Source organism: Uloborus diversus, chromosome 1 (genome assembly GCF_026930045.1).
Source record: "Uloborus diversus isolate 005 chromosome 1, Udiv.v.3.1, whole genome shotgun sequence".
NCBI classification, from domain to species: Eukaryota; Metazoa; Arthropoda; class Arachnida; order Araneae; family Uloboridae; genus Uloborus; species Uloborus diversus.
The window spans coordinates 19,721,991-19,745,288 of record NC_072731.1 but is presented as its reverse complement, the minus strand read 5'-3'; the positions used below and the strand labels follow the sequence as shown (position 1 = coordinate 19,745,288).

Sequence of the window (23,298 nt, the reverse complement as noted above, 5' to 3'; positions counted from 1 at the left end):
GTTTTGTAATATTTTCTGCATAGTTTTTGAGAGTGGTTTTTAGAACATAACATACACAACAAAAGTACGTTGTAAACACATCTGGAGCACTATATAAAAACAGACTCTAGAAATTTGTCGAATTCTGAACAGGGCTGAATACTCTTAGCCCGGTCAATTTAGACATAAAAATAGTGATCAAATGACAAAAATTCCGGGAAAGCTAAAATTTTGTAGGGACCTTGGGCTTACTATTACAAATAAGGTGCCAAAAGTCCCCATCGATCCCATGTGCGCTAAAAAAGTTATTCGGGATCAAAGGTCAAAATTTTAGGTTTTTTGGATTTTTCTCAAAAACGGTAAGTTTTATCGAAAAGTACCGCAGGCTAAAGTTATAGATCTCAAAATTCTCTATAAAAATGGTCCTTATGATTTTTTTCTCCAAGACCAAACGTTCCTAGATATTGCGTACTCTCAAAAGACAGCCAGTCGTTTACAGAATCCCCTCTACTTGCATGGCCTTGAATAACAACTGGCTATTCTAGTCCGTGTGGCATCGTTCACGTACCCAAAGGTGTCGAACCTACTAAGGGCATGGGCGCACCCCTCTATATCTCCCCCCCTAAGAAGCAAGAGTCCCCCTCCAAAAACTGGGAAAAATACCCCTCAAAACAACCCCCTTTTAAATGTTTTTTGAGCTCTCAAACTGTAACCACATTTCATACAATAAAACATAGTTTGGCTGGCGATTCACATCATTATCTTGACTTCTGACAATGTTTGGCCTTAGTGATACATTGTAAGATTTCTGGATTCTAATCTGACTCTAAGAAATCCATCTCTCTTGGTTAGACAACAAACTGTGTTTGACGCTTTTTTGTCTAATTTTACGCATCGTCTCATTGCTTTAGTATAACGTAAGGTATTGGAAATCATATAATTCAGTAGTTACGCCCTCAAGCACCATTTCTTTTGAAGTTTTATCTGATATTCCTTTTTTTAAGAAGATGATCCGAGTTTTCCCACTTCTGCTTATCAAAAAACTCAAGTTGAAATCTGAAATTGTAAATTTTTGCTATACAATCGAATTTTTTAAACTTGTTATCGTACTATGTTTGGATCATCAGCTCTTGTTCTGCAAACTAGTTACTTTGAGAATCTAAAAAATATAATACTAGGCACTGCGGATGACCATCATCAGAGAACTTGTTTCAAGACGGATTACGACGATCAGTTCGAAGATGGACAATGAACATGTATAATTCCAGATTTCAATTTTGAAGCAGAGAGACTGCTATGAGCTCATCGATAAGCAGAACTGGTAAAACTAGGCAGCTCCCTCTTTCAAAAAAGGGACTTCCGATAAAACTTCGAAAGAAATTGCTTGGTGGCGTACCTACTTAGTAGTATGGTTTTCAAAACTTCACGTCATACTAAAGCAGCGAGACGATAGGTAAAATAAGAAAAATAAATATCAAGTACAGTTTACTGCCTAACCAAAAGGGATGGATTTATTCGAGTTAGATTAGAATCTAGAAATATTAAGCCACAATACCATCAAGCCACAATTTCAACCAAGACTGAAAATTATGAGAAGTAAAATAGCTTAACTCGCATGCCAAACTTATGTTTTATTGTAATCAATGTGGTTTCAGTTTGAGGGCTCAAAACCCATTAAAATTTCTTTAGCAACGTATTTTGTTTCAAAGGGTGACTGATGTGGGCTGTTGCAAGCCACATTATTTTAAAATTTTTATACTTAACCTTTGTTCTCTATCATAGGTAAATTTGACATTTTGAGCCAAAGTTATCTGCTAAGTGGAGAATTAACCATTTTTTTTACTAGATAAGAAATGCTTTTATTACTTTTTTTTCATATCTATGTAAGAATTAATTAATATGAAAGCAAACTTTTACAAATCATAACTTCTAATTTTTTTTTTTCCTCTAAGTACGGAGCAACACGATGTTATTCAATTCTGACTATATTGGTCAAATTCAAGACTCAACGCATGTGTGGAACTTTAAAATACAGTTTATTATTAAAATGATCTTATGCAATGTGTAATCTACACAAAAGGCCTGCTCTTAAGAGCGATAACATCAAATTTCTCAAATTTTGATATTTGATGAAATTATTGTAACTTTTTCCAGTTTTTAAGTATTTTGGTCAACTTCAAGGCGCGAGCGACACCTCAAGATATTTTTGCGGTCAAAATCCTTTTGCATAACCAAATATCTCTACAAAAGGCAACGTTTCCGGGTTATTGCTTAGCGTTTATCAGATTTTGATTTTCTTCAATCCACCCTAATGAACATGGCCAGTACTTCAAAAGTAAGTCCACCTTGTACTAGAGCGGGATTAAGTGAATCTGAATCTAGCTTTCGTTGTAAAAAAAAAAACTGCTTATTTTGTGGCGAGAAAGCGGATGTAGAGGCTGAGAAGAACAAAACGCAGAATTATCGCAGAAAAATTCATAAATTTTCTACACTTGCATTCAAAGAATCCCTTTTACAATTAGCTAAAGATCGTTCTGAGGTGTGTCAAAAGCTACCCTTGCACGTTTTGATTTTGAGTATGATTTAGTCAATGCTTTATGAATTTTTCTGCGATAATTCTGCGCTTTCTTCTTCTCAGCCTCCTCATCCACTTCACAGCCACAAAATAAGCAGTGTTTTTAAAAACAAAAGCTGGATTCAAATTCACTTAATCGCGCTACAGTACGAGGAGGACTTACTTTTGAAGTGCTAGCCTCTTTATCCTCACTTTGCTGCAGAGATTGAATTTTTCCGAGTGTATGATTTTCTGCAATCCACGCGAATTGTAACGAACTTTTGACTTCTTAAATAATCAGCATTCTTATCATTTCTCGCGAGACTTGCATCGATTAAAGTTGGCATTCCATAACTGCCCAGCACAACAGTTTCACCTTCAGTCAAAAGTTTATTGCAAATAAAGCGAAATTGTGACATTTTTCTTGAATATTAATCAGCACAAACAACAGTAGATGATTGTGATAAATACGTTTATTCACTCGAACTGCACGTTTAACTCTAAAAGAAGCAGGTACCGTCAGGGGTGCCCTCCCCCCCCCCAGGAGGGGTCATGGCCCAGACTGCGCCATCGAAATTTTTAGGGGGATTGTTTTGAGGGGTATTTTTTATTTGGGGGGGGGAGGCATGTTTTTGAGGGCGATTTCCACGAAAATAAGGGGGGGGGGGTGCGTCTTTGCTCTTAGTGGTTTTAGTGGGTTGGGCACCTCTGGGTACGTGAACGATGCCACACGGACTAGAATAGTCAGATGTTATTCAAGGCCATGCGAGTAGAGGGGATTCTGTAAATGACTGGCCGTCTTTTGAGAGTACGCAATACCTAGGAAGGTTTGGTCTTGGAGAAAAAAATCATAAGAACCATTTTTATAGAGAATTTTGAGATCTACAATTTTGGTCAGAGGTACTTTTCGATAAAACTTACTGTTTTTGAGAAAAATCGATAAAACCTAAAATTTTGACCTTTGACCCCGAATAACTTTTTTAGCGCACATGGGATCGATGGGGACTTTTGGCACTTTATTTGTAATGCTAAACCCAAGGTCTCTACAAAAATTTAGCTTTCCCGGAATTTTTGTTATTTCCATTGTCTAAATTGACCGGACTATCTCGCATTCTATACATGTTACAAATAATGATGAAAAATCTAAAAATATTAAAAACTGCTGTAGTGGCTACCACTGTGCTTTTAAAGTTCAGTTTCTTATATATAAGGATATGACATTTCATAAGCTTCTGAAACCTGCTTGACTATTGCATTCAACTAGTCTCTCCGTCCGACAACACGTGCGTACAGGAACTATTAGATAAAACTTGAGAAAAAGCATTACAATTGTGAGAATAGCAAGATTCTGCTCCGAATACGTTATGACTACTAATAACGCGCTTGAAATATACAGTGAAGCACCGTTTATACGTTTCTCTTTTATACGTTTTTATCAATTATACGTTTTTAAAATTGATCCCTGCAAAGTCTAATACACCTTAACCTATACCTACTATACGTTTTTTCGTTTGTACACTTGTTTCATACAGTCCCTTCAAAAACGTATGAACGGTGCTTCACTTAATAGTAAATAACCCAGAAATATATCAAACAAAGAAACAGTACAAAAACTATTTCCAGCAGCTCTTGCTTGAAAAGTTTCTTGCAGTTGTAGTTTACAAGTCCATTGATAAAAACGTGAAAAAATTGGTTGAAACATACTTTCAATGCTTTTGATCATGCTGAAGTTTCTTAATTAAAATGGTTAAATTTATTTAGTGTACCTTCCTAGCTCAAAATCCAACCTTATTTTATTATATAGTTCTACGCAGAAAACTTGAATATCATTCCACCCAATAATCTTTACAAATTAAAAGCTATGAAGCAAAGAATATGAAAGTTTAGAAACTTGCATTAGCACCCTGGTTGCTAAGCTTAAATTTTCATGAATCAAGTATTCATTTTTTTAACAGAAAAAGTAAATACACTGCTTCGAATGAAAAAAAATGGGATTTAAAACAAAAAAATAATTTTTAATGTTGTTTGATAAGAATTTCTCTACCAAAAGCTATTGATACTTGCTCATTGCATTCATGAATTAACTTTTCGAAACTGGCATTCAACACAGCAGAGAATAGAATGTTTGTTACACAAGCTTTGCTTGTGCTACTAACATTCTCTTTGAACGCATTATGTAAAATAAATTAGCATTATATTTTTGTACTAAGTAATCGATTTTACGGACAAATGAAGTTATTGTGGGTTGTTAAGAAAACCTTTTTACAAGTTGCGCTCTCTCCAAGCTCTTTTGAAAGCAATAAAAGAAATACGCAGATTTTCGTACGAGGATTTCATTGAACTATTTGCATTAAATTTATTTTAATTAAGAAAAGAAATTAAAAAAAAAAAAAAAAACAGCGAGATAGATATTTTACTTCTAAGCATTGGAACCATGAAACATTAATAAAGGAACAAACACCACTCATCATATTTTCATAACTGCTTTAGCCTACGTTACTGTAAAACTAAAAAAAAGCCTTGGTTTTTATTGAAAACATTACATTGACGGGTGAATCGGTTCTGCTTTCGCGCTTTAAAAAAGTATTGTGTAGATTAGTTATTTTTTGTAAGTTAATTACACGAAGTAAACTGACCATCAGATTTTTTTTCCTTCGTTCTTTTTGTAGAAAATATTGCGAACTTTAAACATTTCTAAGAAACAATCCCCCTCCCCCTTCGAAAAAAAGGAAGGATTGTTACTAGAAAATTCAAGTTTTTACAATATAACTGCTACTCTGAAACATTATTAAAAGATTTTTCGAATTTCTGTGTGACATAGTAATTGATTATTCGATGTTTCTAAAAGTTATACTTTCGTATAAATTTCAGACTTCTTGTTTAGGTTTTTTATTCACATTAAATAGTATTCATTCGAAAAGATCACTACGAAATCAGAAGACTTCAGAAGTCATGCCATAATATCAAACCCGTCATTTTGAATTTTTCCAAGGGGAAGGCGGCGGGGGGAGCGAAAGGTGTATACTCAATACAAATTTTGTCGAAAAACATAAAAACCACGCTTATACTATGTAAAAACATTTTTTTTTTTCAATTCTATCTATGCTGTAAGAAGTGTAGACAATTGTAGTATTAAATGAAACATCTTGTCAAAAAGATTGTAATACGTATATTCACTCGAAAATAAATAAATAAAATCTTCAATTAATAGTGTAAGAAAAGCTATAGTCTGTAAACTTAAAGAAAAAGTTAACGGTAAATTTAATTCATCAAAAATATGAATAAATTAATAAATGAAATAATATAAAATGAACTTTAAAAAATTGATGCATTATTTTTTTTAAAATTTCCTTTTATAAATTTAATGCATCAAAAATATAAATAAATAAATATAAACAAAATAATATAAAAGAAAAATTTAAAAAATGATGCATTACGTTTACTTCTAAACTAATTTTATAAAAGTAGTTTATTTTGTACTTCATTTCTGACGTGGCTCATAGTGATCCTACAAGGGAGGAACACTTTGAACTAAACTAATAATAGTTTTTAAATGGATTTAACACTTATTATTTCTTAATTTCGTATAACTGTACAATAGTTTAGTAGAAAGTCTTCCGTTTTGTACCAACAATTGTGATAAAACTATTTAAGTATGAATGGGGCAGTTTAAAACAGATAAATTAAAACAAAGACTAAAGTTATCCCAAATAACTGTAATTTTAACTTTAACCGTGGTGCCTGCATTAATTAAATATCCGAAATCATTCGCCATTAAAAGTAATCCCCCCCAACTTTCAAAAAAAAAAAAAAGAAGAAGAATAAAGGAATTTTTTTAGAATATCCGATTGCAATCGAAAAGACAGGGGCACAACTTGATGCTATGTACAGAATATAGGGTCTGGTGGGGGAAAGTGGTCAATGGGGTAAAGTGGTCATTCGTCAAATGAATGGCTATAGCTTGGAAATAAACGTTCGAATGAATGTGAAAATTTTATAATAGAATAGGGCAGTTAGAAACTACATTTTGAATACAAAATTTTACAATTGGCAAAATTTTACTTGGTGAAAAAAAATATTTTGTGTGAATATGAAAAGTTTTAAAATCTGAACACCTCTTTTAACTTCCTTGGGAAATTTTGTTTGTTAGAATTATGAACAGATTGACTGCATAGGAAGCTTCCTACATGTCTCAAGAACTCGTTCTCATTAGCAGTTAGCTGAATCTCTTTTAGATAATTTTTTAGAACAATTTAAGTAAGATGGGGTAAAGTGGTCATAATATTAGGCTTAACAAATATTGTTATTCTAATGTCACTTAATCGTTAAGTATAAGAGATATAACTTAAATATTAATTTCACTTAATATGTATTGTTTTTACAGTAAACGGGGTTAAATATACGAGTATATGCATATGCATATACTCGTGTAGTCCCGTATATAGACGTATTCACATAAATGCACCAATAAATACGTATATGGGTATCTGCAAGGTTTTTAAATCTATACAGATATACATTCGACTATACACATATATACTCACTTATAATCGTTACTCAGGTACACACGAAAATACGCGTACGTACTCGAGTAGACACTTACATACAAGCATATTATATACAAGTAAACAGGGTGAGTTTAAACTTTTGGGCAAATTATTAAAATGTGTTAGAAGAGATTATAAGAAGCAAGAATCATAAGGAACATATGGTCACCAACACAATGCTGACGCACTACATACATGCAAAGCCAGAAACTGATGGATGCAAAACAGGTCACAAATTTATGTTACACACAGAAAATTTTACACAACATTTTAGGTCTCAAGAAAGTTTTAATGCGATTGATGAAATTTGCGACCTGCAGCTATAATGCATGTGCGTCGCAATCACAAAACACTCTCTGTTGCAATAACGAGACTTTTGAAAAAGTTCCTTCTGTCGCTGCGCTTTGTTGCGACTACAGGCCGTAACTTTTAACAACTGCTCTAAATATTTCTTAAAAACTAAAATGTTGGGTAAAATCATCTTTGTGTGACAAAATTGCGATTTGTTTGCATTCATCAGTTTCCGGCTTTGTGTGCATGTAGCGCGTCAGCTAACGTAAGTTCCTTATAATTCTTTGGTTCTTATTCTCCCCTCTCACACTCCTTAAATTTTTACCCAAGAGCTTGGATTCATTCTGTAGGCATACATGTATAAAGCTTAAAAACTCGTGCATACATTAGTACATGTACTGATGTATGCACGTAAATGTACGTATATACGTCTATACAGGAATATAATCGTGTTTGCACATATACATACGTATATACTCGTGCTTCACAATGTATATATATATATATATATATATATATATATATATATATATATATATATATATATATATATATATATATATATATATATATATATATATATATGAGTAGACACTTACAAACACGCACTGGATGTATCCACGAATTAACTCGTGTATACTCGTATATGTGTGCATGTACACTTATATATGTGTGCATGCGTCTACTGTACACGTATATACTCAGGTATGCACGTATGTACTCGAGATACTAGTGCATACACGCATATGATGTTCGTTTACACGCGCATATACCCGTACGTACACGTAACACGTATAAACTCGTGTAGACACGTATATGCTCCTGTAGGTAATCACGTATACATACTTATATACTAGTGTATACACGTATATACTTGACTAAGCACGTGCATGCATGTATCTGATGCATACATGTATCTACTCATATATGAACGTGTTTACTGATGTTTACACGACACGTATATATTCGTGTATACACACATATGCTTGTGCATATACTTGTAATTATAAAAATAACAGAAATATACAAATATTAGGGTTGTTTATAATGGTTTTGCATCTATTTTTAACTATGACCACTTTACCCCATGCTATGGCCACTTTCCCCCACCCCATGGGGTAAAGTGGTCATAAATACAAAGGGAAAAGAAAGTGTTATAAAACTGCTTAAATCAATATTTATTTTCCTAAAACTCAGTGTACTGTGTTCTTTAATAATGCAATGTAAAATAAAAACAAAAAAAGTTTAAATGTTTAAAGAATTTATTGTATCTATTATTCACATAAGTTGAAAACCTACGATTTTATGACCACTTTACCCCACCAGACCCTAATAAATAAAATCTGCGTACGAAATTCAAGATCCTTAATCTAAAGTGGTTTTCGACTTCTACCAAGATAGCGTGCCCGCAGAAGATGTAGAATCTGGCTAGCGGCCAAGTTAGGACGATTCCATCTAAATCTGAATGAATCTAACTGGGGAAAAGGGAATTAACAATAGGATTTTGATTCACGTGCTTTATAATGTTACTAGGACCTTATTTATTAATTTATTTATTGCATCCTCTAAGTTGAAAATGAGGGGAAACAAAAAGAGTTTCAATGGAAACAACAACAAATAAATAAAATGTTTTTATTTCGTTCGAAAATGTAAAAGCAATGGCTAGCTTAAAACCATGTTGTAAAATAAATAAATCAATTAATTTTTGTAGTGAGATCATAGATTGAATATAGATTTAAAAATTGTTCCCTTGAACAACTTTTCATTTTTACAGAACTGCATACAAATATTTAAGAGGCAAAAGAGCATATTTATAACGAACAAATTACTAACCCGTAAACTAAAAGATTCGACCCTTTCTGCCAATAAACCGGAAAAACCTTTCCTTCTCTACGGTGGTCAGACTATACATACTTACCGTCAGATAACACAAATAACCTTATTTCAATGAGCTCGAGGATGATCACAATACAGTCAAGTCCTGTTAAAATGAGTTTCAAAGGACAGCAAATTTTGTTCGTTGTATCGGTATTCGCTGTAACGAGATTTTTCTCTAAACACTTTGGTTGCCCATGCATTTTTATATGGACATGCACTTATGGACGTGGTGAAAAAACTAGTCGAAAATCATTCAGAGTTGATCAAGATGAAAATTTAGGCGTAAATTTTTGAGTGAAATTTTGTTTCGGGACTATAATAGTCTTTTATTCGCACTAACAAGGAAACTTCACGATCTCGGAAATTCAGATCGGGATGAAATTTAGCAGATTAGTAGTACCCCTTGAGAGTCCATACAGTAAAGTAATAAAGCGCACTAGCCAGAACATTCCGAGAAAACAGCCTCTAAAGTTTTACGTGCAACTTACCCATACTATAGTATAGATTTTTGCCAGCAGCAGCTCGGTGGCTATGCAGTCAGCGTACTGGATTCCCGAGCAATCCATTCCGGGTTCGATACCTTTTGAAAAATTCTGTTTTTCACCAAAATGTACCTCACTTGTTCAACCTTGCGACGTCTATTTTTACAGAGAGGTAAGGAATCTAGTGTAGCGTATACAAAATTGTGAATATCTCGTTGAAAATAAATACCCGTGAAGACTGCATAAAAATACAATCACTAGTCCATCATCAACTGTCAATCGCCAATTTTTAATGAAATCATTCGGTATGCTTGATATGCTCCCAAACTTACGTATAAAAGAGATATTTTTATGAATATTAATGAAGTATGTTTTCCTACGAATCTTTTACAGAAAGGTTGCTCCTGTAGTCAATCTTCCTCACATTGTGCAAGATGTCAAAACAGTTTTTGTTTTCCATGTTTTTATGATAATTATATATATAAGTATATAAATGATATGTATATAAATATGATATGTATAATTGATAAATAAAAACTATATTCTTACATTTTATACATAAATAAACAAGTCTTACCACAATTTCGTTGCCGTGGTAATTAGAATTATAATATATAATCGATTGAATTTATCTCTATTTTTTCTATTAAAAATACATTATGTGAATTTAAAAATAAAGTATTTTCTTTAATTCAAACTTAGCTGCAACAGTCGCTTTATAAATTTATATAAAAAACATCTTCGAGAGGTATAGAACCCGGGATGGATTGCACGAGAATCCCTAATGCTGACCACAAAGCCACCGAGCTGTTGCTGACGAGAAATCTCTACTAGTATATTATATAAGTTGCGTGTAAAACTTTAGAGGCTGTTTTCTCGGAATGTTCTGGCTAGTGCGCTTTATTACTTTACTGTGTGGATACTCTCAAGTGTTACTGCTAATCTGCTGAATTTCATTCCGAATTTCCGAAACCGTAAGGTCTCCTTGTAAGACTAAAAGCGTGTAAAAATGAAAAAAAAAAAAAAAGACATTCGAGTTTTGACGTCCTGAATTCAAATTATGTTTGTCGCAATCACGAATGGAGTTGTTTCCATCAGTCAAAAGTACTACTTTTAGTCACTAAAGTTGATAGAATGAGCAAAAAAAAAACATGGAGCGAGGAAAATTTTAATTTTCAAAACGTTTAATTTTTAGTTAATTTTTTTAAATGTCCAATTTTTCAAACAAGGCGTGGTCTTTATGACGTCACAAGTGATGAACTTTAGCACGCACTCCACTGCCGCGCCGAATGTTTAAGCTTGCTGTCTACCTCGTTTCCAGGTTATGATAATTTAGAAGCGAATTAAGTATTGCGCTCTACGCTTGCTATCAAAATGTCTATGTTTTGCAATCTGTGCTTTGCTATCAACCATATAGTTGCCACTACATATGAGTAAAGAAGCGAATTAAATATTGCGCTCTGCGTTAATGGCATCAGTGAATGGCATTTCATCACTTGTGATGTCATGTGCGGAAGCGTAAAAAAGGAAATTGAATCTTCGCACCGATTAAAATAATTGTTAAAAAATAATAAACTCTGTCAAATTATTTATAAAATGGTCAAATCCTATGTTTTTAAGCATGCTCTTTCATTTAGTATTAACTGATGGTTGTGATAAATTATTCGTCTGACGAGTGCACTCAAAATTACACTGGAAATTAACTCTCACAAAAGGGAAAGTGAGTGATCAGGGAAATAGAAAAAATAAAAGCATGGTGTACATTAGGGTGGATCGAAAAAAACGAAATTTTGAGTCTTAATTTGGAATACCTGCCAAAAGCTGCGCATGTGCAACTACAACACGTATGTAAAATATTATCAAGTTTGAACAATTCTTTGAGGGACCTACCAAGGCTTGAATTTCTCCAAAAATAGAAAAAAAGGTCAATTTTTCAAACGTTTTATGAAAATACTAGTGTTTAAAAATTGTTATAATACGGTTAAAATGCTTCCTTTGAACACTCTTTCCATGTATCTTTCCAATTATTTAGTCTTTGCACCATTAAGTTCGCACACGAGATGCTGTAATAACACTGATGAGAAACAGCAAAGTTTTGTTATAATTCCAGAAGAAGAAAAATTTGCAACGACTATACTCCCTTCAACAGAGCCATCAACATCTTTTGGTGTTGATGTCATTTCAAAAGTGGAACAAATGAGGCTTTCTCTGCCAACGCCATTAAGAGTGTACTACCAGTACGGCATTTCTGACAGATGTGTGATGTGCTGCAGCAATTGCTTCAGAAACATTGCAGGATTTTGGTACTGTGTCAAATAATTATCGCTCTAAAGTCGTTGATAGGAATAAAATTCGAAGACAGCGACAGAAGAGTCACAGGTGACACAGGCAAAGTAAGTGCTTCTCTTCAAAACCTGCAAACTAGAAGTGAAAGAGTTTGAAAAGTACATTTTTCGATAGCCGAAAAGACAAAACTATGACAAAAAGAAATGGTTGGAGACAGATACCACAGAAGAACCATAAGCGAGGAATCCGTGGTTGAAAAATCCAATTCTCTTTATTTAGGTCATGTGACTCCAACTTCTGGAACGGGAAAACATGTCGCGACAGCAATGTGATTTTTGAACTGAAAATTTGTTTATGCCTTAAGGATCTTTTTAGCTTTTGGCTGTGATGGCACGGCCACGAATACCAGAAAAAAGAACGGTGCAATTGCGGCCATAAAGAATAAAATTGGACATCCTGTCCCATGATTAATCTGCGAACTGCATGCGAGCAGCCTTTGTGTCACCTGTTCACGTTACTTGATGATGAAACTGCTGGTCAATGTTAATTTTCGCAGGATCAATAGGTAAATTGCTAGACAGGTGCGACAATTTACCACTGGTCCAATTTGAAGCAATTACTCTCCTTGTCGTTGGTGCTGGGCTATTAATGCAATGAAGTATAATATCATTTCCGTTTAAAACTGCAATCTGCAAAAAAAAAAGGACTTAAAGAAAAAATATTTCAATGGGCAAAAAATCTTTAAAAAAGTTCGTTTTTGGAAATTTCACGAACTTGTGTGTGAACCTAATACTGGAAAGAAGGTAAATAATTTTGAAGATACGTGAAAAGCGTGTTAAAAGGAAACATTTTAATGATATTAGAACAAAAATTTTAAACCTTATTATTTTCATAAAAATTTTAGAAAATTGACCTTTTTTCCTATTTTTCGAGAAATTCAAGCCTTGGTAGGACCCTCAAGCAGTTATTCAAACTTGATAATATTTTATATGTGTATTGTTCTTGCACATGCACAGCTTTTGGTAGGTATTCCAAATTAAGATTCGAAATTTCATTTTTTTCGATCCACCCTAGTGTACATAAACGTACGAAAATGCGGTTCATTTCACCATCTTGTAATCGAAATATCATGTTCAATCTGTTCATTACTTTTATTTAAAGATATTTTATGAGTTCGTGCTTTTGAAGTCAAATTTTTATATCAATAGATGGATTTTATTACAGTATCCTGGAAAAAGAACGGCAAGTTTAAAATAAAAGCAAATATCTAATAAGTTAAATTCAGAACTCTGATGGTTTAATTATTTTCAGATAATACCGAAAATACTGGCATTTTACCTCAGCAAATACCGGTATTACGAAATTGCAAAACAGCTCGAAATACCGGTATTCGGTGTACCGGTAATGCAATCACTAATCTTAAATGATGGGAATTAGTAATCTGGAAATTTTGTATTTAGATGAAGTTTCGCTTTTTAAGTTGATGTTTTTCCTGAAGAAACGTAATTTTACCCCTCCCTCTTTTTAGAAGTAAAATCTGCTTAAGTTAAACCTTGAACGAACACAAACGATATGTAACCATGGTGACGAAAATCCGTCCTCTTTATAAATACTAAAACAACGGGTTAGCTTATTCTCGTCGTCATGGCAATCTAAAAAATTAAGCAACATCAACTTTGATTAAAGTGAAAAACCCAACGTAAATAAAGCCCAAATTTTGAAGAAAATACATCGTATAGCTATTTAAAGGCTACAATGGAGCCTCTTCATCAGTGCAAAAAGCTCACCAAAACAACAGAAAGAGAGAACTGACAACAACCAAAAGGACACCAGTATTTATACCAAAGAGCGTCAACCAATAGGAATTCAGGACAAAAGACAGCAAGCAGCCAATCAGCGAACAGCATGTCAACCTCTCGCAACTTTCTGTTGTGTTGGTGAGCTTTTTGCACTGATGAAGAGGTTCCATTGTCGCCTTAAAATAGCTATATGCTGTATTTTCTTCAAAATTTGTGCTTTATTTACGTTGGTTTTTCACTTCAATCATATTGTAGCACAAAGCGAATATGATATATTTTCTTTTAACACCAACTTTGGTCAAGTGAGGATAATAAGCAGTTTGTGATTGCTCAAAAAAACACAGAGTGTTTAGATTTTTGCACGTGGGGCCCACATCTACCGACTCTTCCAGCTGTTTCAATATCGTCGCAGCCACCATGTGACTGTGTGACGCGCGGCTTTCGGAATCCTTGCCCTACAAGCGGGGTGCCCGAAATAGCACTTACCTGCTCTCCTACGATAGTCATTCAGCATTCTTGAAGAAGGTTTCGATTGAACTTGGACCACGTTCCAGCTCTATTTTGTGTTTTCGAAAACGGATTGTACCCCGGCTTTGTTCTCTATTCTGCGGCAACTGGTCGATAAATCGTGCGGCCAGGGTGTCCGAATGACCGCTTCGGATGACATTTCGGGATCTTTACGATGCCTGGTTCGACGCTGGTGGCTTGTTTCATAAGGAATATCGTTTACGGGACTAAATCCGATAGCAAACAGGTGAGTTTTTTTTTTCTTTGCACGCTTTCCTTCTGCAGGACTAGGTTTTTGACGTTAGCTCCTACTATCAAATTATTTTGACCGTTGGCTGCGCGTATGAGTGCAATATTTTTTTCTTCTTTTAGACTTAGAGTATTAGTTTGTGAGCCTTTGTAACACAGAAAAAATTGGAATGTCTTAAAAACTGCTCCGAAAATGCTTTTCTAATTTGACTATGAAACATAGTTTGATTGTTTAAAATTTATTTTACTGATTTTTTAGTTCTTTTTTTTTACTTTCTAAGTTAGAATTTACCCTGAAGATAAGAAGGGGGGGGGGCATTCACGAGTGAAACACAGAAAAAAATCGATAGTCTAATCCGAATCCTATGATCGTAGAATGCATATTTGAATGATGAATTAAATATATATATATAGCTGCGTATAACTTTATTAATGTTTCATAAAAATGATATGGGTTGTGAAAGATGAATTTTCATGGCACATGCGCAAGAGACGTTAAGAAAGAAATTTAGCTACTAAATAGGCAAGTACTACTGTAGCGAAACCTTATTCCAAACCAACTTCTGCCACACGGTGATAACAAATTTATGAAACCAACAGTAACTGCGCAACATTTATTAAAGCAAAAACAGGAACTAAATCAAAATTTAATTGAACGAACATAAGTTAGAATCAGAACAGAACACTTCTATATAAATTCATTGGGTATATATAGGGTAACAGACATGCTTAAGACATCGCTCTCAGGTTAACTCGATTTTCGGACCCTTTTAATGTATTTAGGCTTTTTAAACTACTTTTCCCTCAGGCAATTGCCTGCTTCTGGATCCTCTGAATTAATTAATTCTATTTTTATTTGCTCAATTTCGAAAAAGGTCCGACCCCCCCCCTTCCCCCAGTAACAGACACCGAACATTCTGATGATGCAAAGCAACATATAGGATGAGGAAAGGATGAGTAATGGACATAATTCCTCTTTTCTCTTCAAAATTTGCAAAATTTCTTTATTACTTCCTTTTGCAAAAAAGGAAGTATTGTATTCGCGAAAAAAATTTCACTCAAAAATCGACCTTAATTTTAATTTTACTCACCCCCGAATGAATATTGAGTTTTTTTTTCGACTCGACCACACGTGGATAAGTGCCTAAGAACGTATAGACACACGAAATATCCATAATGATGATTCCTGAGTTAATCACAGCGAATTTTCTCGTGACGTCCGTATGTACGTATGTATGTGCGTATGTGTGTATGTATCTCGCATAACTCAAAAATGGTATGTCCTAGAAAGTTGAAATTTGGTACGTAGACTCCTAATGCGGTCTAGTTGTGCACCTTCTCTTTTGGTTGCATTCGAATGTTCCTTAGGGGGTCTTTTGCCCCTTTTTGGGGGGGGGAATCGTTGTTAATTTCGATGTAAATTCAAGTGGTGATATAATTTGTCGGACACTTGGCGATATTTTGCCAGTCTTTTGGTCGCCAAGTTTTGTTGCCAGCTTGGCGACAAATTTGGCGATTTTTTTTTTAAAATCTGATTTCAATTTGGCCACTGTTGGTGATATTTAGAGAGTAAACTATTGAATCACATTAAAATTGCCAGTGACGGAAAATGACAATTAAATTGGAGTAAAAGGAAGTCATGTGATGCCACATCAGCTCGTTTTTAGTTCTAAAACCTTATTAAACTCAAATGAACATGAAACACCGGCAGACCTCGTGGTATCTGTTCATAACCTTCCACCGCTGCCTTGTAAATACCAACTGGGTCATAACATTATCTCTGATAAACACTAGATTATTCATGCGTTGCAGCAACATCAGTTTTATTAAATCTAAACTTATCGACAGTCTGTTATTGGACCCTTATCTGTTACTGGTGCCGTTACCCTACCGAATTGCATGATCAACAGTGTTGCCCTTTAAGGAATATTAAAGTCTTCCACAGCTACTAAATAAAGAGTAGTTCAATATCATGAATTTTTTTTTTAATACACAGCTTAAATTGTACTACATTTTAAATATTCTTTGAAAAGCCCTAAATAGTGAGGAGTAGCTTTATTGTTTTAAATTACAAACAATACTTGATTAAAAATATTATTTTTTTATCTATAATATTGAGACAATCATTTAACACTCTTTAGAGAATATTTAAAACCAAGAACATTAAACTAGTGTAATTAAAGCGATATATAATCAAAACATTTCTTGATATTGAACTGCACTTTCTTTCACAACTGGATCTCCTGAATGACTCTGTTTGTCCCAAGAGCAACCACGTTGGAAGAAAGTAGTTAAACTGGACGTACCTGTCCTAGAGCAGTCACTACTTCATTCAATAATTCCGATTTAGAGTTTCTTACTGAAGCTAGCGCTATGTCTCAGCTAAATCCACATACGTATCTGAGCATTACTCCAGACCATATAGTACGACTTTATCCTAAAGCTGGAGAGGATCAGATTAAAAAATGGGATGGAAACGAAAGAGATCTACAGCAATTCCTTTTTAATACTCCAGTCAAAAAGGCTCTTCAGGAAGAAAGAACCGCATCAGAAAAATGCAAATCGTCACAAAAGGTCCCCAAAACATACAAGAAATATCTGAGTCCAAGAAAAAAGGAATGTAACCCCCTCCCCTCAAAAAAAAAAAAAAAGAAAGAAAGAAGAAGAACGGAGGCATATAAAATAGTTTATTTCAAATAATGTTTGCATTTTTCAACATTTACTTCTAAAATCAGTTATATGGTGCATCATACCTAATTTTAAAGAAATTACAATACTAAATTCGCTTTTTTTTTCATTCATTAGTAAGTTTTACTTGCTTATTTAAAGCATCATTGAGTCTTTATGTGAAAATTTTTGTGTTGATTATGAGTTTTTCTCAATTTGCTAGCTTACCCCATACGGCTCGCCAACTTACCCCGTGAAGGGGCAAGTGTGCGAACTCTGCGAAGGTTTACAAAAAAATAATACAAAGCATAGTACTGTCAAAGCAAAATAAGACTTTATTGCTGATACCAAACATATTATCCAAGCAATAAAAGAAAAATTTTCTACTTTATTTACAACCTTTAAAAAAATAAAGTTTTAAAAGCTCGCCAACTATCTCCTATCTCCCCTACTTTTCTTTTTGGTCGTTAAGACGGGTTCAAAAGGGCTTTTTACTAGTTTTTGCGGCACATCGATGTCAATTTCTTTAAAGTTTGTAAGTAAGTTTTAATTTTTTGCTAAGTAAAATGAAGTTACGTCATATTTAGGACCAAGAAAAAGTTCATATTTTATTTAAATGAATTTAAGGATAATATTTATCCCCCCCCCCTAAAAAAATTACAATGTTTAGCAAAAGAACTAATGTTTGTCCCCCATATTTTACTTTTGAAGCAAGTGTATGCTTTAAAAAGCTAATTATTTATTAATCCGTATTTCATTTTTACAAACAATGTGTGAACAATCTAAAAAACACGTTCCTCCAGGAAACAGGGAGCCATTTTGGATCAGCGTGCAAATCGAAGCATTTGCAGTAGTCTGCGAACAAAAGTTTAACATTAGACATCAATTATACGTCATTAGAATAAATTGTTTTTAATTTTTTTATAAACTTGTAATTAAAAATGCTTACTTCCCTGATTTACATATAACTGTGGTACCTTTAAATGCCACACAAAGGATTTTTGCGTTACAATTATTGTGTGGTTTATTATCTCAGTTAAGTTTCAAATTGTCATTAGCATGGATTTTCCTGTCTATACCAATGAAAAATGACTCCTGAAAAAAATTTTTTTTTTTGTTGTTGTTTTTAAACTAAAAATTTAAATATTTACCTCTGCTGACAACAAATAAAGTTTACAGGACACTTTATTTGCAAATTTTATTTTTTCACAAATTTTAAGAACAATAATACAAGATTTACTTTTTAAAAAGTCTCCTGTTTTGAGAATCACCAGTAAGGCTTGTTGACGAAGATAAATTTTAATAGTGCATGCGCAATAGAGATTTAAAAATTAATCATTGACTATAGCAACCGTATCTAGTAACTTGAGACTGAGAGTCTGACCGATCAGTGATATAATTTGGCATGAAGTCAGTCTTAAAAAATGTTTGAATTGGAGGGAAACACACTAGTTCCCTTGAAACCATTCATAATGTTTATGGGACTGGCTTCTTGTGGAAAAGAAACTGTTACCCCCGTTGGTACGTCGTAAATCGTCATTGACTTTCCTTCATTTTTCACCATCCAAGAATCACAGACGGAATTAACATACTTTTTCAATGGACCACGTAGACTCTTATCAAGAGGCAGCAACTTATGACTATAATGTGGTGAGAAAGAGAGTATAGTGTTATCATTATTTTTAGTACTGTAGTAGTTTCCTTACAAAAATCAAGCCTTTCTATTGACGTGGGAGTCGTAAATGTCTAGTAAGAGAATCAGAGGTTTTTCTTTGAACATCTAGTGTTTTTAGCAAAATCCTTTAAGAAATCTGAAAACATTTCAGCTGTGATCTATCCACTAGGCAATGCAGCATTACATTTGGTGCGGTTTTCTCGTTGTTGCTTTTTCTTTTGTATTTTCTCATTTCCGGAAAGAAGAGCACGTATGTTGGCATAATGTATAAACATGTCTCAAGCTCAAGAATAGTGTAACTAATGCAATTATTTCATTGAATGGACAATTTACAGAATTTACATTTCAATTGTTTAATGTTTTGACTCCAAAAACATAACTTGGGGCAAAAATGCAAATTCGCACACTTACCCCGAAAAAAAAATTCGCCTAGTAACCCCAACTCGGCGTATTGAAATCAAGTTACACTGGTTTAAAAATGGTTTCATAAAATAATCTGAATAAGACGTCATTTGGTGCGTAGAAGCATGGGCTATTCAATATTAATGAGTTTTGGTAAAGTACTCTACTATTATATGTTTTATAAGAAAATAACTAAAGATGAAAAAAAAAAAATACTTAACACTGCGAAAAAACAACTTTCTCCCGTGCAACACATTTGGTTTGGCAGATTTCACTGAAAATACTGACAATAGCCAGGCGTCTACGTGGTTATGTGACAGCTCACTCAGAGCTGTCAAACCAAAAACGAGAAAATTATTTAATATTCGCACACTTACCCATACGCATACTAGCCCCGGTCTCCCCTATACATCTAGACCCCGTACAGACTTAGCTTACGAAATTTCAACTTTTACCAGATAACAGTTTTTGAGTTAAGTAAGATACATAAATGTCTACACTGAGTCAAAACTCGTTAAAACCGGTTTCAGGATGATTGTTTTGTGGTTAAAATTCATTCTAGTCAAAATTCCTTCAGTGGTGGGTAAAATAAAGGGTTACTTTCAAAAGCTTCAAAATTCTTTTTTTTTCTTTCAAAATTTCAAGCATAGAAGCAAAATGGGACAAAACTCTAAGCCCTAAAAAGACGCAGATGAGGGCAAATTATTTACAATTTTTTCATTGTTTTTGAAAACAAGCAAAAGGCCCATCACATGATTATAATAGCGACAACAAACAAATTACTTTCTGTCTAAACGCTTCTATTTCCATCCTATTCACTGCACGTGAATAGTGGCAAAGAACCAAGGTACATCGAAAATAAATTTACGAAAAGAGACTGCGGAAGAGATGTCTTACGAATTCAATTGTTGTGTTCCAACGTGTGAACGAGGGGAAGAATCAAAAACTAAAATCATTTAACACCTAGAAGCAGAAAAGTGCAAGTGACAAAATAAAAATAAAAATGTTTGCGTGTCGTAGGGATGTATAATAGAAGTGAAATTTTTGTATTAAAGGGATTTTTGGGGATTTATTAAAGGAAATTTTTGTATTAAATAACTAAATTCAGAGATTAGGTGTATTGCTTGTCAATTTGACGTAGGGTAGACCGGGGTACGTTTACGCGGATTTTTTTTATCAATGAATTTTCTAAATTTTATGTTTTAACTTAGGAAATTTTAGACATTACGGATTTATGAAGCATCTAATGGAGTCAAAATTGGTATATTCGGTTGTTGCTCAGTGCGTGTTTTTAACCGTTAAAAAAGTATTTTTGAATCCAAGTCGGTTGCGCATATTTATTTAAGGAAATTTTTCCGTTTACCGAATGAATTTCAACCTTATCGAAAGATAAACATAACATATCTAAGTAGAAGGAACATTACGCATCATTGAAAAACAATTAAAATAAATATCAATGTTGCAATATTGTTTCCAAATTTGCCGAATAATTAGCAAAATTTGCCGAATAAGGCCATTTCTAGGAGGTCACAGTGATCTCCCATTGGGGCACAGCCATGAGAGCCTATCTAGGGCTTGAACTTCACACGCGTTTTACTCAAAACTTAGAAGTTCACTTGCATCCCTTTGCTTCTCAATGCCCCAGTTTGACACGTTGGAGTACTACTATAACACAGAACCAATTCGTAAATAAGGTAAACACAGCCAGTGCTTCAGTTGTGGCTAATTCAAGGTTTATATTAGAAAAAATAGGATTCCAGGTTTCCAAATGGATTCAAACTGAGTTCATTGGAGGACATGGAATCCTAATTTTTTCAAATTCAAACATTGAAGTGGCCACTATTGAGTGTAGATATTTATGTATCTTACTATTGAAGCACTAGCCACTACTGGTGGGCTTACCTCAGTCGTAATTACCTATGAACATCCTCTAACATATTGAGAAAGATTTAAAATAAGATGTAAAACTGAGAACCATTGTTACACAAACAAAGGAGTATGATAAGGCCCACGTTCATTAAATGCAAATAAGAGCCTTTTTACTTCCTTTTACAAAAAAGGAAGTATTGTATTCGCGGAAAAATTTTCACTCAAAAATCGCCCTTAATTTCCATTTTGCTCACCCCCAAATGAATGTTGAGTTTTTTTTTCGATTCGACCACATGCGGAAAAGTGCCTAAGAATGTATAGACACGCGAAATATCCATTTTGACCATCACCGAGGTAATTACAATGACTTTTCTCGTGACGTCTGTATGTATGTGCGTATGTGTGTATGTGCGTATGTGCGTATGTGCGTATGTGCGTATGTATCTCGCATAACTCAAAAATGGTATGTCCTAGAAAGTTGAAATTTGGTACATAGACTCGTAGTGGGGTCTAGTTGTGCACCTCCCCTTTTGGTTGCTTTCGGATGTTCCTAAGGGGGTCTTTTGCACCTTTTTGGGGGGAAATCATTGTTAATATCAATGCAAACTTAAGTGGTGTTATAATTTGGTAAACACTTGGTGACGTATCGCCAAGCTTTTGGTCGCCAAGTTTTTTCGCCAACTTGGCGACGATTTTTTTTTTTTAAATCTGGTTTTAATTTGGCTATTGTTGGTGATATTAGACAGTAAACTATTGAATTACATTAAAATTGCCAATAATGGGAAAATGACATTAAATTGGAGTAAAAGGAAGTCATGTGAGGCACACATCAGCTCGTTATTTTTGTTCGACAGAATGGGGATTCCGAAACTTTTCTGACTCGCGGCATCCTTTGTAGAAGTAGAATTTTTTCTTAGGGAAACTCTGCGAAAGAGTAAAGCCCTCGATCCGTCACTTAAGTAGCGACACGCTCCAGCGTCCACCATTTTGTGTCGTTCCGCAACTTTCTCCCTATCTCAACAGTAGAAAAATACAGAGTTTCGCTCATTGAAAAGTATCTTTTTATCAACGAATGTTTACAGATTTTTAATCGTAACTTATGTAACTGACAATATACATACAAAAATGTTGAATTTTACCTTAGTAAAATATTGTTTTTTTTTATTACTAAAGAAAAATCTCTTGGAGTGGTCCCGGAAAATTGAATAGCACCTCCTCCTCCCCCCTACCACATACGATGTTTTATAACAAAGTTTTCATTACTTTATTTTAAAATGTCTTTTTCTTTTTGTTTTTCTTTTAGAATCTCTTAAAGTAATGATCCACTTCTAAGTACATACATATTATGTACCAATATACTTTGAATGTGGACGTAAAACATCTTTAACGTTTCAAGCCAATTAAATACTAAACCAAATATAATGTTACCGAAATGCTATGCAATGAGAGGTTTTAATTTTAGGAACGATATCGTAATGGTTATAATAACACGAGGGCAAGGTTATTCAATAAAAAAACATACCCATACCTCATTTGAGTTTTTAAAATTATTTTATAGCATTTTAACAGTAAAATATTATTTAATCAAGAAAATCATAGCTATATTAAACATATAAGTTTTATTGAAAAATTCAGGACACTTTCTGTGTGGATTTCAAAGCAGTCGCTGATTGTTCTTGAAGCCATGATACAGTTGAGATAACATATTCATACTACATGCCGGATCCAGGACTTTACGACAGAGCACTGCGCTATTGTTGGGGCAAACCTAACCTGGCAGCTTTTTAATGCTGAAAGTAGGATGTGCGGAGCCTTCACAATGCTGCCAGGTTAGGGTTGCCCCAACTATTAGTCTTGTTTTTAATAAATCTTCATTTGGGGTATTCAATCCAGTTCTTTTTTTAAGGATATTTAAACATTATCAGACATTTTATTCAGAGCATCTGGATAATCGGGGTTTTCTGAGATTTTATTAGCGGGGATGAGTGAAAAGTTGGATTGTGTGTATGTGTTTTTCTGTTTTTCGTATCTGTTTTAGACATATTAAACAATTTGCAATCAAGGACTATACTTCAAGGAACGCAAGTATTTATTTCGCCATTTACTCATGCAA

At 33.9% G+C, this 23,298-nt stretch overlaps 1 protein-coding gene across 3 annotated transcripts in view; it reads left to right on the top strand.

Moving 5' to 3' along the window:
• The window catches only part of LOC129228317 (NAD(+) hydrolase sarm1-like), a 106,889-nt gene that overhangs the window by 2,453 nt on the left and 81,138 nt on the right, over positions 1-23,298 (top strand). The window contains exon 1 of one of the 3 annotated variants that reach the window (XM_054862996.1): positions 14,385-14,570. The exons of 1 other annotated variant lie outside the window; for it this stretch is intronic. In XM_054862996.1, the coding sequence (XP_054718971.1) occupies positions 14,499-14,570 (72 nt within the window). In that variant the 5' untranslated portion in view covers positions 14,385-14,498. Of the gene's footprint in view, positions 1-14,384; positions 14,571-23,298 lie in introns of those variants that run through there. One more of the 3 variants, XM_054863002.1, reaches the window with a different exon arrangement.